General features: G+C 41.2%; 1 protein-coding gene across 4 annotated transcripts in view; it reads right to left on the bottom strand.

Annotated features, from left to right (window-relative positions):
* CHST10 (carbohydrate sulfotransferase 10) overlaps positions 1 to 17,472 on the bottom strand; it is a 90,018-nt gene that overhangs the window by 58,063 nt on the left and 14,483 nt on the right. For 3 of the 4 annotated variants that reach the window (XM_073590473.1, XM_073590470.1, XM_073590469.1), the window contains exons 2-3: positions 14,188 to 14,323; positions 11,747 to 11,838 (exon numbers count right to left, since the gene is read on the bottom strand). In XM_073590473.1, the coding sequence (XP_073446574.1) occupies positions 11,747 to 11,838; positions 14,188 to 14,287 (192 nt within the window). In that variant the 5' untranslated portion in view covers positions 14,288 to 14,323. Of the gene's footprint in view, positions 1 to 11,746; positions 11,839 to 14,187; positions 14,324 to 14,526; positions 14,639 to 17,472 lie in introns of those variants that run through there. The other variant, XM_073590471.1, reaches the window with a different exon arrangement.

The following is a 17,472-nucleotide window of genomic DNA, read 5'->3' as shown; positions in this document are numbered from 1 at the left end:
CAGCAATTTTTGGCGGATCCTCAACAAAAACGGATGCAACGGACAGCAATCCGTCACAATCCGCCATTAATGCAAGTCAATGGGGAAAAAAACGGATCCTCAAAAAAAATTTGAGGATCCGTTTTTTTCAAAACCTGGCGGATTGTGACTGATTGTAAAAAACGGAAGTGTGAAAGAGGCCTTACAAAAGTGAAGATTCTTAGCACATAAATCGGCCAATTCATGCGAGCCCACAAGGTGTCGCTTCTCTGATGGGTCCTATCATCTAAAACATGCCTCTCTTGTGCTATAAGGCTACAGTGTGAATGGACAAACATGCCTCTCCTGGGTTACAAGCCTGCACATTTAAGTAAGCTGGTAGGATTCAAAGCTGATTATAAACCACCGTAGGCTGATGGGTGGGGTGCAGAGTCACAAAGGAGGCAGTAACAACCTCCAATGGATAACTGCATAGAACAAAAAACCTGACCAGCACCTCCATATAGTGTGAACAGGTGCCTACTGCAATGAATACAACTTGCAAAAAGGAGGAATGCAGCAGCACTCTGTAGATTGCGTGGGAGAACTGCTGATCTGACTGGATGCAGTGGCTATCTGAACTGTTGATGTAATGTCACGGCTGCAGCTAAAACACAGAGACCGAAGCAGTGGCAGAGAGCCACCGATAGAGTACTTCCCCTTACCCGCACCATCTTTTTCATTGCTGGAATTTTTTGGGCTCCACTATGTTGAAAACCCCTGAAAAATAATCTTTATCCATATGGTATAAAATCTTACAGCTTCACTGTGGGCAGTGGTGTAACTCTGCATATAAACAGTGCTAAAAAAAAAAAAAAAAATGAAAGGAACCCTTGCACATCACAGTATAACCCAAAGTCAGTAAAACTTCAGGCAAATTTGTCCTGTTAGGAAGCAGAAGTGATTGCACATCAATTTCCTCTACTTTGGTGCAACTGAAAGTAACAGTTGCACTGGAGAGGTACCAACAAGACAACCCAAAAAAATAGGGAATGGTTTTCCAGTAGGTGGCCAGATACAGTCCCCCTATGCTTATCCTTTCAGACTGAATCTTGTTTAGTTTTTGATTTTGTTAGTGTCCTTGTCACTACTGGGGGCATGAGCCAGTACCTGAAGCTATTCAGGTTGCACAGGTAGCCCACCTTTCGAGAATGTCACATCCATACACGCGTCACAACAAGGTTTGTGGTGTATCCAAGAGTAGTTACAAAAGCATGGAGCAAATACCAGGACTCTGGCCACTACAGGAGGAGTGATGGACAACAGCAGGGCCATTATCTGCTCTTTTGTGCAATGGGGAACATGAGGAGCACACCCAGAGCCCCACAAAAGGATCTATAGATGACTAAGGGCCCCATAACACATAGCGACTCACCAGCGATCCCGACAATGATATCAACGTGTCAGGATCGCTGGTGAATCGCTACATGATCGCTGGTGAGCTGTCAAACAGACAGCTTCACCAGCGATCAGCACAGCGACGCCGAGCGCGCGGCGTCGCTGTGTTCGTTAGTTACCAACGCGCTGGTGCAGGGAGCTGGTAACTAAGGTACACATCGGGTATCCAAGGGACGTGCGTCCCTTAGATACCCGATGTGTACGTTAGTTACCAGCAGATTGCTGGTCTCCCGCCTGTCACACACAGCGATGCATGCTGGCCAGCGGGAGACCAGATACCCGATGTGTACGTTAGTTACCAGCAGATCGCTGGTCTCCCGCCTGTCACACGCAGCGATGCGTGCTGGCCAGCGGGAGACCAGCGACCAAAGAAAAGTCCAGAGGTTTCCCAGAGCGATCAGCGATACCGGCAGGGGGACCTGTCGCTGATCGCTGTCACACACAGTGATCTCGCTGGTGAGTTCGCTGTTGTGTCACAAAAGTTGTGACTCAGCAGTGATCTCGCTAGCGAGATCGCTATGTGTGACGGGGCCTTAATGGTGTGCATTGGTTGTGACCATACTGTAAGAAACTTATTCCATAAGGCTGGTAAGAGGGCTCAACGTCATGTAGTGGACCTGTGCTCACAGGCCAGCACCAAGCAGATGGATTGTTATTCTCCAGAAAACACCAGTATTGGCAGAGCTATCATTGGAACCTCATAATTTATACCATACAGATAAGAGCAGGTTCACACTGATGACATGTGAAAGACGAAAAGGAGTGAAAGTTATGATGTCTGCAATTGCAATCAGGCCCTAGTACACCTACTAAAAACACTATTAAACCCGGCAATGTAGGATGCTCATTACAGTTAGGGCAGTTGCAGACGAGAGTATGGGAAATCGTCCGCGTTTCAAACAGAAACTTCGGGTTGATTTTTTTCAAATTTCATCCAATTTTTATCTGTGTACAATCAATTGTCATTAAACTCTATTAAAAAATGTACATAATAAAAACAGTTTTCTAGATTCATAATGGAAATGTATCCGTAAAAATTGGATGTTCCATATGGGAGCAGAGGTTATCTATGCACCCATAGACTTGAATGGGTGAGTTGCATTTGAGACCCAGAAGAAGGTAGTGCTGTGATTTTTTTTTTTCTCATGGACAGCTGGACTGAGAAAAAAATTGCTCATTTGAACAGTACTAATCGAATAACATGGGTCAGTGCACGGTCAGATTAAAAAAAAAAAAAATCAGACAGCACAGGTCTTGCTTTATACACATCTGCAAGAGCCCTTACACTAATTGGATATAAAACACTGCAGTACTGAAGTATTGCCCAGCATTATACAAGCAATTGCAAGTTCCAGCCCCTTAGACTTAGATAATAAAGACCCAAACAATAAAGTTATTACTTAGGCCTCATTCAGGCACTGGAAAAAAAAAAAAAAAAAAAGGTCCAGTTTTCATCAGTAGTTTGCCAGTTTTTACCATCAGTGTTTCATCAGTGATTTTTCTAGTCTGAAATAAATTGCAAAGCTTCTCCTGCCCACTGCAATGTTAAAAACAGTACACTTTGCAATGTGTGCACTCAGTGATATTTCATGGACTCCTAGACCTGTATGAGCAAATTTTGATCCGTGACGGATATAAAAATAGTGGACATGTTTCTGTGTTTTAATTTTTGCAGACGTGTAATCAAAAAAAAAAAAACACAAGGACATGTGAACGGCTCCATAAATTATAATGCTGTATAAAGGTTAAGGGACACAAACATTTTTTATGCAAAAGTAGTAAAACATAAATCTATATAAATCTGATATAACCACAATGCCAATTTCTGAAATCTCCTCCACAAAAATAAAATTAATGGGACTATTAATCTCTTTCTGCAAAAGCATGTTTTCATCTTCCAAACCAAATGGTGCCAGAAGAAAATAGTCTATAGATTATTAAAATAGTACATCTTTATTTATAATTATTAAAATAACTCTGTTTTACAAAGACATATAATGTATCGTGTATAATCCAAATAGGGAAGCAGTATCAATAGTATATAAAAAAAACATACTAGTCAAATCTACTACAATATTATGTACTTTTTACCCAAGAAGAGATATGAAAAGAGGATGTTCAGGGAAACAGATAAAGATAATCTATACACACCCTAGAGAGGCCCTTAAAGATTACTGCTGCTTGCATTACTGCGGAGGAGTTTTGAGTTTTTATGCCTGTACGAGTAGTCATATTACACAGAATAGTTGATGAGTAACGTTTACTACTCTTGCCTACTTTACATCAAGTAATTTTCTTTTCATAAGTAAGGCCTGTTTCACACTTCAGCATCGCTTGGAAATCTGATAGATAGGTTGTAAAAAATATTGTTATTCTCACCTTCCAACGGCCTCCGATCTGCTCTGCGGCGCTCCCGGCATCTTCCGGTAATGCTTTGCGCGAAGGACCTAAGATGACGTCACGCTCGCAAGAGAGCGAGAAGGACTCCGGGGGCCGCCAGAGGGTGAGGATATCACTATTTTTTATTTTTATTCTAATTTTAGAGGATTATGGTACCCAGGGCCTGGAGGACAGTCTCCTCTCCTCAAGACCCTGGGCATCATCCGCACATGATCCGCTTACTTTGCGCATGGTGGGCATAGCCACATGCGGAAAGTAAGCAGATCAATGCATTCCTATGCGTGCGGAATTGCAGTGATTCTGCAAAAAGAATGGGCAAGCTGCAGATTTTTCCGCTATGCGATTCCACAGCGGAAAAATCCTCAGCATTAGCACAGCATTGCGGAATTCCATAGGATTGCATGGGATGCCGGTTTTTTTTACTGCGATGTTTGGGAGGCAGAATTAACAAATGAACAGCAGGTCTAAAATTTATTTTATCCATTTATTATGCTGTTCATCGTGTGGTAAACATTATGAGACTGTAAGGGCTTGTGTACACGTTGCAGATTTGGTGTGCTTTTGCCATACAGATTTTCCAGTAAAATCTGAAGCAAAACCTGATGCCAACATAGTGAATGAGTAAACTGAAGTGCCATACACACATTGCTTATTTGTGACTTGCAAATTTGGTGCAGAAACTAATCTGCAGCATGTCAATTCTGTGCGTGTTTTTGCCCTGTGGCTTATGTGTACACGTTGAGGAAAATGTCTGCACCATCTGACTGATTTTAGTGAAATCAATGGTGAAAAATGCAGGGCAAAAACGCACAGAGAATTGACATGCTGTAGATTATTTTCTGCAACAAATCTGCAAGTCACAAATAAGCAACATGTGCATGACACTTCAGGTTACTCATTCACTTTCCTGGCATCAGGATTGCTTCAGATTTATCAACAAAATCTGCAAGGGAAAAAGCGCAATAAATCTACAATGTGTACACAGCCTTATTCTCCAGGTCAGTACAATTACAACAATACCATATTAATACAGGTTTTTATGTTTTGCACAAAAAATTGATATAAAAAATGATTTTGCATTTTCATATTCTGAAGGCTATAAATTTTTATTTTTCCACTAATGGAGTAAAGTGGGGGGCTTGTTTTCTGTTGGATGAAATGACTTTCAGCAATGCCATTTTTATATTTATACAGTGGCTTGTGGCTTGTGAAAGTATTCACTCCCATGGCTTTTTACCTATATTGTTGCCTATTAAGTGCCACATGTTCTGTCAGTATATACAGACTTTTTGTGAAAGGCCACAGAGGTTGTAACACGATTAAGCAAGAGGCACCACTAACCAAACAACACCATGAAGACCAAGGAGATCTCCAAACAAGTCAGGGACTAAGTTGTTGAGAGGTACAAGTCAGGGATGGGTTATAAAAAAATATCCCAATCTGTGATGATTCTCTGGAGCACCATCAAATCCATCATGATCAAATGGAAAGAACACGGTACCACAACAAACCTGACAAGAGAGGGCCACCCACCAAAACGCTCAGCCCGGGCAAGGAGGGCATTAATCAGAGAGGCAGCACAGAGACCAAAAGGGAACCCGTACACTCAATGGAGGTGGCCTTTATGGAAGAGTGGGAAGAAAAAAATCCTTTTGGCCACAAAGGTTAAAGGTAATGTCTGATACCAAAACAACACAACTCATCACCCCAAAATCACGATCCTCACAGTGAAACATGGTGGTGGCAGCATCATGCTGTGAGATGTTTTTCAGCAGCAGGGAAAGAGAAAATGGTCAGAGTTGAGAGGAAGATGGATGGTGCGAAATACAAGGATATTCTTGAGCAAAACCTGTTTCAATATGTCAGTGATTTGAGACTGGGACGGAGATTCACTTTCCAACAAGACAATGACTCAAAGCATAGTGCTAAAGCAACACTCTAGTGGTTTAAAGGGAAATGTGTAAGTGTTTTAGCGTAACCTAGCCAAAACCCAGACTTTAATCCAACTTCGAATCTGTGGTCACACTTGAAAATTGCTGTTCACCAGAGGAAACAATCTAACTTGAAGGCGCTGGAACAGTTTTGCCTTGCGGAATGGGCAAAAATCCCAGTGGCCAAATGTGAAAAACTCACAGAAACTTATCCAAAGCAACTTGCAGCTGTAATTGCTGCAAAAATGAGGCTCGGACTGGATGCAAACACTCAATAAATCAGTGAAATTTGAAGTTATGAGGTAGCAAAACACTAAAAATGCCAGGGGGGGGGGGGTGAGGGGATTAATTACTTTCACAAGCCACTGTTCATCATACGTCAGGAAGGAAAAAAAAAAATTTGTACATTATTGTATATATACTTTTGTCTTTTTTTTCTGCTGACATAGCCGTATGAGGGCTTGTTTTTGCTGAACACATAGCGCTTTTTAACCCTTTGGAAGCACTGAAATGCCACGTCATATAAGGCAAGATTCAGTAGCAGTATTTTGGTTAATTAAACAATACACACAATTGCTTATTTTTTTTCTTTTGGGTAAATGTTTGCAGTCTTGTCTAGCTGCAGAGGCGAACCATCTGTCAGAAGATATGAGGAGATTATTTCTGATCTTATTATGGGAAACAAAAGCCACAGTCCTGAAGCAAGCAGAACATATTGCTGAGCAGCTAAAGATTTGCTGCAGTGCTGAGATGCTATCAAATCCACATTGTTCTCCACACTAGCTGTGCATATGGCACTGTCCATACGGAGCAGCAACATGTGAATGGATTTCTGTATTGCCAGCCATAGTTGGGTCATTCCCATTTTAAACGCACCAAAGACATTACAACACGTTTGACAGATAACGTATTTTTGGAACTGGTTCAAAGGTACTGTTCTTTAAAATTTAGAAATAAGGCTCCTTTGAAACAGTTAGCCACATGACTGCTATCCTCTTACCATTGAGTTTTATACTGCAAAGTACAGAATCCACTTGGCTCCTGCTTGAAAACAGGAAAGAAATAGAATCATAGAACGGTAGAGTTGGAAGGCACCTCCTGGGTTATCTGGTCCAACCCCCTGCTCAAAGCAGGATTCGCTAAATCATCCCCAACAGATGTCTGTCCAGACTGTTTGAAGACTTCCATTGAAAGAGAACTCACCACCTCTCGTGGCAGCCTGTTCCACTCACTGATCACCCTAACTTTCAATAAGTTTTTTCTAATATCTAATCTGTGTCTCCTCCCATTCAGTTTCATCCCATTGCTTCTAGTCTTTCTTTGTGCAAAGTAGAATAAAGATGAACCTTCTACAATGTGACAGCCCTTGAGATATTTGTACACAGCTATTAAGTCTCCTCTCAGTCTTCTCTTTTGCATGCAAGCTAAACATTCCCAAATCCTGTAACCGAAAGGTAAAAAAAGGATCCTGCCTCTTTTTGTGTCCAGTTGAATCCTGTTTAATGGGAATTTTGTGCAACAATTAGGCCCCTCTATCAGATGACTGCGTCTAGTACTTGTGCAGTTTTAAAAAACAGACAACACAGTGATCCATACAAGTCAATGGGGCTGGTCATGTTTATTTTTTTAGAGAACTTTAGGAGAACTGCAAATCATACAGCTTAGCTACAAACACCATGGCGATTATCATTTCACTGCATCACAGAACAATGATGACAGGTTCCCCTTGAGGGTACACTCACACTAGATATAGATTATAGAATATACATATTTTATAATCTCATCCAGGAGAGAGAAACGATTTTTTCTCACTTGCCATCTGTGTGCTGTTGGTATGCTGTTGAATACAATCCATTTTTTTTTTTACTCAACTGTTATCATTTACAGTATCTGAAGCTTCAGAACGGTAATGTATCCATAACAATCGGATGCCATGCTGATAGTCCATATGGTATCGCATGATTTTCTTGCACTGATCTCGGAGTGAAATCACAGCATGCTGCACGGTTTTTTATTTTTCTCATGCCGAATACAGCGGAGAAAAAAAATACACAAATTCCTTGAATAACATTGGTCAAAGTGCAATCCAATTTTTTATCTAATTGCACTTGTCTGATTTATACGCTAGTGTGAGCGAGCCCTAAAGCTGGTTACAGACAGGAGATTACTTTTGACATGACAAAGGTTTATTGCTCTATGGTGCCTCTCTGAGGCGCTGCGTGTTTATGAAGTGGTAAGGCAAGAGACGTGTTGGCGGAATGATAGTTACCTTCTGGTCTCTGATAACCTTCATAAATTCCATTAAACAAGTTTACTAGCATTAAAATGGAAAGTTTCTTTGGAACTCGTCCCCAACAGTCAGTCATAATCAACTATCCCACTACCCTAATCTTCACACTTTTCTATAAAAATAGAGAACGCAACCCTCCAGACGGGGAAAAAAGGGGAGAGAGGACATTACTGTATTACATTCACAAGCCTGAACTGAAAATATAGAAGAGGGCTGTCTAAAGTAGATACCACATTCAGAATAAATTCCTGTGTAGTCACCCAACATGAGTAAAAGATTGGGAAAATTTCCCAAAACACAGTATCTACTGAAACCAGAGTCCAGGGGCCTGCATACTACTTCCAGCATAAGGGCGAAGTAATTGGACGTGTGCAATCCAATAAAAACATTGGATTGCACTCAGCCGAATGTTAACCTATTGAGCAGCTCACATCTGCAATTATTTTCTCATGCTGATTCGGCATGTGAAACCAATGTCAGCATGCGAGTGCATCTGTGAATCAGACCACACGCATCCATATAAATTTATGGGTGCGTGTGAAACATTGCACTGCACTCGGATGCCACTTGAGTGCAGTGAGATTCCCTCGGATGTAGAGAGAGAGAATATGAATATATTTATTCAGCCGCCAGACCTGGCATTTAGGGTTAAATTTCCAGCAGAGGCAATGTACAAGTGCGGATCCGGCCAGCAAAAAAATGTTTCAGTGTCCGTCCTGTCATGTCTGCGGACGCCAAAAAAAACGGCATTCCGATAGGCACACGGACCGCTTCTGCCCGCATCTGTCCTTACTATCAGGTGATGTAATGGTGTCCATATTATCTATTATTTGTTGCCCTGACACTTTGATTATATGACTCTTTAATCACATTGTATGTTTACATGTATAATATGGGCAGTCGTGGTCTATTGTGCCCTTAAGCTGGTTTCACACTTGCGTTTTTTTTCGCGGTATTTTAGCGCTAAATAGCGCATGCGTTTTTTTTTTCCTATACTTTGCATGGGATGCGCTTATGTGCGCATACACATGCGTTTGTACGCGTTTTTCCGCGCATGCGTTTTTTTGCGGTATGCGCTCGGGCGCACAAAATGCAACCTGTTGCATTTTTTGGGCGTCCGACTTGCCTCAAAAAAACGCATGCGCGCGCAATGTGTTTTTTTACAGCAAGACACCCATTATAAGTCTATGGTGAGCATATGTGCGCATTGGCATGCTTATGTATGCGTTTTTTTGCACATGCGTTTTTTTTTTTACCATTATTTTAGACAATGGAATTTAGGGGTTTGGGTTAGAGTTAGGGTTAGTTAAGGGGGTTTAGGGTTAGGGTTAGGATCAGGGTATGGTTTGGTTAAGGGTTAGGGTCAGGGTCAGGGTTAGGATCAGGGTATGGTTTGGTTAAGGGTTAGGGTTAGGGTCAAGGTTAGGGTTAGGATCAGGGTATGGTTTGGTTAAGGGTTAGGGTCAGGGTTAGGGTATGGTTTGGTTAAGGGTTAGGGTTAGGGTCAGGGTTAGGGTCAGGGTTAGTAAAGTCATGGTTTGGGTTAGTGTGAGGGGCCACCTAATGTTTGGAAAAAACGCAAACGCGGTAAAAACGCACTAAAAACGCATACAAACGCATAAAAACGCTGCGTTTTTTTCATGCATGCTCATAAAAATGCTTGAAAAAAACGCAGCAGTTGTATGCTTTTGTATGCGTTTTTTCAATGCGTTTTTTTGCGGGAAAAACGCGCTGCAAAAAAAAGCAAGTGTGAAACTAGCCTTACAGACTCAAAAAGTATTTTGGTTTTACCATACACTTACTGTTACTTGCCTGTCCAATAAAGCAATTTTAGCTTTCACCTTGGACCTTTCGTTGTTTTTTGGACTTTTCCTCCCCCTTACAAAACCATGAACAAGCACGGTGCTTTCGTTCAGATCTGTCATCCCATTTAACCTGCACTCAGATAGGAAGTTTACAGCTTGTAACAGATTGCCAGCAGCATCTAAGCTGTCAGAATAAAACAACGGTGTTATGCACAGTAAACAGCAAAAACAATGGCAGACAAGCCATTTCTTCAGGTAGGTCACACAGGACTTATGCACTGCATGCTATATACATCATGAAGTCAGACATACAAATAATTTTTCGTGCAGATTACAGCAGCTTATAAGCTTTGCATTGCAAATAGTGAAAATTCACAACATAAAATGACAAAGGACAATTTGCAATTCATATCTTCCACACAGAGCATAAATTCTTGTTGTATATATCCATGTTGATAAATTGCCGCGCTATTTTTTTTCTACACTGTAAACCGCAAAAATAACGTCAGACAAGTTGTTTCATAGGGTAGGGCAAGTGTGGCTTATGCACTGCACGCTATCCACAGCAAGAAATCTGGAGATATAACCAAAGTGGATTTTATTGTGGAAATGTTGCAGATTATGATAAGTTTAATCCTCTTCCTCCCAATCAGTGAAATATGAAGTGAAAATCCACACTATAAGTGCTCGCTCACGTGACCATATTTTCGGCTAAAGTGCAGTTTGCGAAAAAAAAACAAAAAAACAGACCAATGTCATTCAATGAGGCAGTTCAGATGAGCCATTTTTTCACTGACCAAATCTGTGCAAATTGGAAGAGACTCACCAATCCAAATCTATTGGTGTGCATGTGGTAAAATTAAAAAAGAGAAAAAAAAAAAAAAATGGATGCCATAAGTAGCCTCAGTATAGCATCCATTTTTTTTTTTTTTTTTTTTACAGATACATCGTAATTCTGTAACAAAGGAAACCATGTCGTCTGGTAAATGATGAATAACTGATGCTGTAAGAAATGGATTGTATACAGATGACTAGTGAGAAAAAAAAAATCGTCCAAATGTTCTGGATGAAATTGATTTTTTTTTTTTTTTTTTTTTTTTTTTTTTTATACACATGTGTGAACATATCCTAAGGCTAAGTTCCCAAGATAAGTATTGGGTGAGTTTTATGCACAAAAATATGCAGCGTATTGCAGTTTAAGGGAAATGGATGAAAATTATAGAAGTCTCATGCTCTGTGTTTTGTTTCTACTGTGAAAACTGATCTGCGGCACGATTTTGAAGTCTGCAACAAGTCAATATCTCTTATGGTACATATGCGTTTTAATTGCAGATTTTCCCCACAGGCTTGAATGAGATGAGGACAATCCACAGATAAACGCACACCCACATTTTCTGCAGTGGAAACGCACACAAACACATGTAATGCGCACATGACTATAATCAAGTGTTCTTAAAGCTAAGTAACAGTAAGTTTCCAAAACAAAGTACCAGTCATTTTATTTAAAAAAATTATCAACCAAAAGGAGAGAAAAGCTGCAACATCAAAAACCCAAGTAATCTAATTTGGCAAATTAGTGCAGAAATCCTCCAGCATCAAAAACTCACCAAATACTCATTGTGAGAACTTGGGTCTAGAATGACTGAGACTGACAATTTACATTGCATATTTTCTCCGCAGTGAGCAAAGTCTCTGTGTAAATGCCCTGCGTTAATTTAAAACATCAAATCATTAAACACACAGAAATCGAGCAAGAAATACCGGAATAAAAATTCACAATTTTGTAAAATGAAATCTTTAGCCAAAGCACAAAATCCAGGACTAACGTGTGTTAAAAAAAAGAATAATAGAAATTAAAATAGCAATGTCCTGTAATTTATTTATTTCTCTTTAACTGTACATACCTGACTTTCAACTTGGAATTTTCTTGCTTCTGTCACGGTCATTTTCTCCAGGTCCGGTACAATTGTTAGTGATCCCTGCCTTATTCCATACCCTTGTTTTTACAGAAAAAAAAAAAAAAAAGAAAAAAAAAAATTAATAAAAATGATAAAAATCCACTGTTGTTCTTTTGGTTAAGGTCACACTAGAAGTTTTTAATGCTGCGTATTTTCACTGCACAAAAAATACAGCACATGTTACGGAAAGGTGCATGATTTTTAATTTTGCTGAATAATTATTGATTATATATTCAATTATTTTTAATACAAAATTAAATGTACAACAGTAATTATTTTTTATCTATTAAGTTTTAGTTTAGCCACGGAAGGCTGCTATTTTCATTTGGGGGGTGTAGGTCTGAGCAGGACACTTACACACCTCGCATACGGCAGCCCCTGGGCATAAGAGACTGCGGTCGGACGGCGACCACATCTCTTGTTTTGAGTCAGCTCCTCCTGCCTCTAGCTCTAACCTGGGTTGTCCAGGTCACAGATGAGGGAAGAGATCGTGAACATCTTTGTGGAGTCCACAGTGTTATGCTGCAGCCTTCACTTTCCCCCTATCATCACACACACTGCTCAGTCAGTCAGTGTGTGCAATGACAGGGGCTTACAGGGAGCGGAGAAGTCTGGGGTGAGGAGAGCATCGGTGGAGAGCAGTGATCACAGCCTCAAAAGTACAGGCTGCGATCAACGCTCACCGCTGACCTTAACCCACAGAATAAGAGCGTAGGGAAGGTAAGGAGAAGCGTTTGTTTTTTTTTTTTTTCTACGCATTGAATATATGGTGTTCATATAGAGACATTTACCAGAATGGGGACCATATACCAGGATGGAGACAAAACAGTATAGGGCCGCATAACAGGATGCACAATATGGGGCCCATTATACAGTGAAGCACTATATGAGGCAATTATACTGTTGTGCCCTATATGTATCCATTATACAGAGGGCTCGGTGACTCTGTTGAGCGGTGTAGATAGTGATGCCACCGCTAAGCAGCCGGGCCTCACGGAGCGCAGCAGGACTCAGAGTGGCTGCTGCTACACTCTATGGAGCTTCCTTCTCTGAACGAGCCTCCATAGCCTTTGAACATCGGATTCGGGGATCATCATGGGAATGCCAGCCCCGAGAGGGAACTTTTTGTTTTATAATAAATTTGTGAACAAGGCACAGTGTCCTGTGTTTATTTCTCCTGTTTTATTTTTATCAGGTTTCCATTTGTGGACTACGGCAGGCCTGCATGTTTTTTTTTTTTTTTCAAAAATAAATTGGTGAAGCATTTAACATGTCTGGAAGTTTGTTTTTTTTTGACTGTGTGTTTTTCTTTCATTATGGCGTTAGCATTGGGGTGTTTCTGATAGACACCTCTCCATTACTAACCAGAGGGCTTGATCCCAGCTGTGATTTTTGACAAATCACAGCTATCTACCCCAACTACCATTACCCAGATTGCCACCGCACCAGGGAAAATCAGGAAGAGTGAAGGCGAAGCGCCAGAACTGGCACATCTAATGTGATTCGCCAAGCCTCGGGCAGCTGTGGGCTATTTTTAGGATGGGAAGGGCTCAATAACCAGGGACCTTCCAAGCCTGATAATATAAGACCTCAGCAGCCTGCTTTACCTTGGCTGGTTACAATAGGGGAGACCCTACATTATTTTCATTGATTAGGGTAAAACTGGCTAAACACCTTTTAGTGCCACTAAATGGTGCAATAAACGTGCAAGTTTACTATATGTAGAAGGCTTGTGACATACATATTCAGATCTATGTTATTACACCACTGCTCCCATAGAAGTGGACAGAGCAAGGTTACACATTCCTGAGAGAGCAGTGAATGTAATGCTTGACTCCGCTCAGTCAACTTCTATGGGAGTAGTAATACAGTTGATAGAGCGGGGCCACACATTACACCACTGCTCTCACAGAAGTGGACGAAGTGAGGTCAAGTATTACACCATTGTTCCATTAGAAATGTGTAACCACGCTTGGTCCAATTACTATGGGATCATTGGTTTAATGTGTGACCCCGCTCTATCTACTGTACTTCCATGGGAGTAGCAATATAGTCGACGAATTGGAGGGTCTACACATTGCCACACTGCTCCCCTAGAAGTGGACGAAGAGGGGGGGTCACACATTACACCACTGCTCCCTTTGAAATGTTTGCAAAAAATCTGCAATATCAAATATCAGTGTTTGGAAAAAACACTTTAGGATATGCTACTATTGAAGTGAATAAAACTGCAAAGAAGTGAAAATAGGAACATTAAAGAACAGATCCACCCAACTGGACTACTTCTGAAAAATTAATAATAGTACTGTCTTGTAAAAAAAAAAAAAAAAAAAAAAAAAAAAAAAAAAAATAAATAATGACTGTAAGAAAGTCCTTTCCTTACTTACTCCTTGGGCTTCTTATCGTGAGGCTGATGAACTTGCTTGCAACCATTAGCATGAACAGGACCCAGAAGCATGCAATAAGTAGCAGCCAACGATGGTGCATGATGTCATCTGCTGGCCATAAATCAACTACAGTGTCCTGCAAAACAAGGATTTGCCACTAAAACATCAAACTTATTAATCTATTAATTATTAGACATGAAGAACCTCTTTCTACTGTCCTTGTAACAGGGAGGTGAATTTCACAAGTTTATTGTGCAAAACATAAAAAAATGCCAAACTGTATCCTTAGCATAGGTCAACAATACGTGACAAGCAGCAACCCCACCAAACAGCTGTTACCTGATCCTTCAGTGGCCGACTGCAAACAGTGTAGGAAGTAGAACACCACTGCTCCGATCATAGCTCAGTGGCCGCTCCCTGGTCAATGCAAACTTTACCATCACTTCTCGACAATTACTCTTTTTATTGCGCTCAGTGATGATTAAAAGTTATGATCCTTGATGTACATACTGTAAATAGACTTTGTTCAAAGCTATAAAACCTAGCTCTTAAAATAATATAACTAGGAATGAACGAACACAAGAGCAAACAATTTCCCTAAAGTCAAACAAGTAAATGCAGGCGGCAGATAAGAGAAGGCTGTTCATACATTGGATATCTCAGTTTTAGCCAATAGATTAGACGTGGGGGTGCACAACTAGGGGACATGACATAAGATTTTCTTGGTGATAAAAGCAGTCAGCAGGTCTGGGAGGTTCTACAGCCCTCCAACACGGATCAAGCAGAGGTCGGGTTAAGACAGGTTTGGTATTTTTTACTCACTCTTATGTAAAATTTTCTTTTCCTTCAAAGGAAATCTCTTGGAAGCTACAGATTCTCCATGAAAAGATCCATTGAATATAATTACCACATTTTACCAACTAGATCTCCACTTACAGAATCAGAACCTCCTAAGAGTTTCTGCTTTTTAAAAATGCTCTCAGTGCCAGCAGTTATGTCCAGGTTTTTGGAAAAAAACTCCACACCAGTTTGTGATACCTGTTAAATGCTTTTTTAAAAAAAAACAAACAAGAGGAACTGTCATCAGATTTCAATACATAAACTGCATACATTACTAAATAAATCTTAGACCTGGCTTGGGCCGGTGTACTTATTTTGAAAATCCATTTCCGATTGCCTGCATAATTTACAAACTAAAATGAGATTTTTTCTACTTTTTGGAATATGAAATCTGATGACAGATCCACTTCAAGTGACATTCTGTAAAAGCATTGCACCCAAAATACTGCACAAGTATGGAAATATTCCTGAGAGCAACTAATCTTCTTCCACATGGCTAGCGTGGTACTAAAACCTTTTTTACTTTTGAGCACAAGCAATAGAAGCATGTCACAAGCCAGAACAGTTTATATGTAGGCATTTATTTTATTACAGACTTTCCACTTACCGTATATACTCGTGTATAATCCGACCCGCGTATAAGCCGACCCCCCTAATTTTGCCACAAAAAACTGGGAAAACTTATTGACTCATGTATAAGCCGAGGGTGGTGCTGCACAAGGGTCAGTGGTTGTCCAAAAAGATGCTCCATAGATAAATACCATCATAAAATGCTGCACAAAGGTTAATCGTGGCCCAACAAGTTGCTCCAAGGATAAATACCCCCCATATATTGCTGTACAAGGGTTAATGGTGTCCCAAGTAGATGTTCCATACATAAATACTCCCTATATGCTGCACAAGGGTTATAATGGTGGCCCAAGTAGAAGCTCCATACATAAAATACCCCCCACATGCTGCACAAGGGTTAATGGTGGCCCAAGTAGAAACTCCATACATAAAATACCCCCCACATGCTGCACAAGGGTTAATGGTGGCCCAAGTAGAAACTCCATACATAAAATACCCCCCACATGCTGCACAAGGGTTAATGGTGGCCCAAGCAGAAACTCCATACATAAAATACCCGATTATGCTGAATATATATATATATATATATATATATATATATATATATATATATATATATATATATATATATATATACATATACACACACACATACACACACACTCACCTTTCCGTCACTGGGGGCCAGGTACCGATGTAGCCACTGGTTCAGGCCCCCGGCACTGGCTATATTTACTGTTCCCCGCTCCATCACTGTCTCCCGGGTCCTGTGCAGTGACATTAGCTGAGGGCACGCGATGACGCTGAATGTACAGCCAGAGGACCCGGGAGACAGCGATGGAATGGGGACCGGTAAATATTGCTCTACTCCCCGTCATACTCACCCCCCACCCGGCGCAAGGTCTCTTCAGCCCCTGCTTCCCAGCGGTTCCTGCATTCATTGGTCACGTGGTACCCCTCATTAAATATGCGCATATTCATGAGTTTAATGAGCGGTACCACGTGACCGCTGAATGCAGGAACAGCTGGGACACTGAGATCATGGGGGAAGCAGGGGCTGAAGAGACCGTGCCAGGAGGGGGCGAGTATGGTCTCTGACTCCCCCCCACCCCCCATATATGACTCGCTTATAAGCCGAGAGGGGGACTTTCAGCCCCCAAAAATGGGCTGGAAATCTCGGCTTATACATGAGTATATACGGTACAATATGTAGCTTCCAACAGGAAAACAGATTTTTGTGATAACTCACCTTTTCTCCGAGACGCTCACTGGGGGACACAGACCATGTGTTATGCTGTGGCCAGTACAAGGCTGACACTAAGTTGAGACCAAAAAAAAAAAAAAAAAAAAAAAGAAGAGGTTATCTCCTCCGCAGCATACATCTTCCTGCTGGCCCCAAGTGAACCAGTTCGGTGCAAAAGCAGTAGGAGAGCATTAATATCATATTAGAGTACAATCGCCAACCTCATGTCAGAGTCTAACCCACTGAATGGGAGACAAGAAGCAGAAGCCTTCAGCCGTGTCCCCCAATGAACATCTCGGAGAAAAGCATTTTACGATGAGTTATCACAAAAATCTCTGTTTTTCCTTCGTCTCACTGGGGGACACAGACCCTGGGACGTCCTAAAGCAGTCCATGGGTGGGCAACCATATAACAGATAAAACCCCATGTAGTGGCTGAGTAAAGGCACCCTACCACCTGTTGCAGAATAATCTGCCGAGGACCGTACTGCGGAAGTCTAAGTATGAGTAGTGCTTCAGGCATGTGAAAATGCTGAGCCAAAACGCAGCCTTGCAGACCTACAAACTTGTTCGGTTGGCATGTGAAGCCGAATGGCCCAGAGGGCGGACATCGACCACGTAGAATACGCCCTA

Source organism: Dendrobates tinctorius, unplaced genomic scaffold, assembly GCF_039654945.1.
Source record: "Dendrobates tinctorius isolate UK_male_01 unplaced genomic scaffold, ASM3965494v1 ptg000117l, whole genome shotgun sequence".
NCBI lineage: Eukaryota > Metazoa > Chordata > Amphibia > Anura > Dendrobatidae > Dendrobates > Dendrobates tinctorius.
Note: the sequence above shows the minus strand (reverse complement) of the source record. Positions and strands in the feature narration are given on the sequence as shown.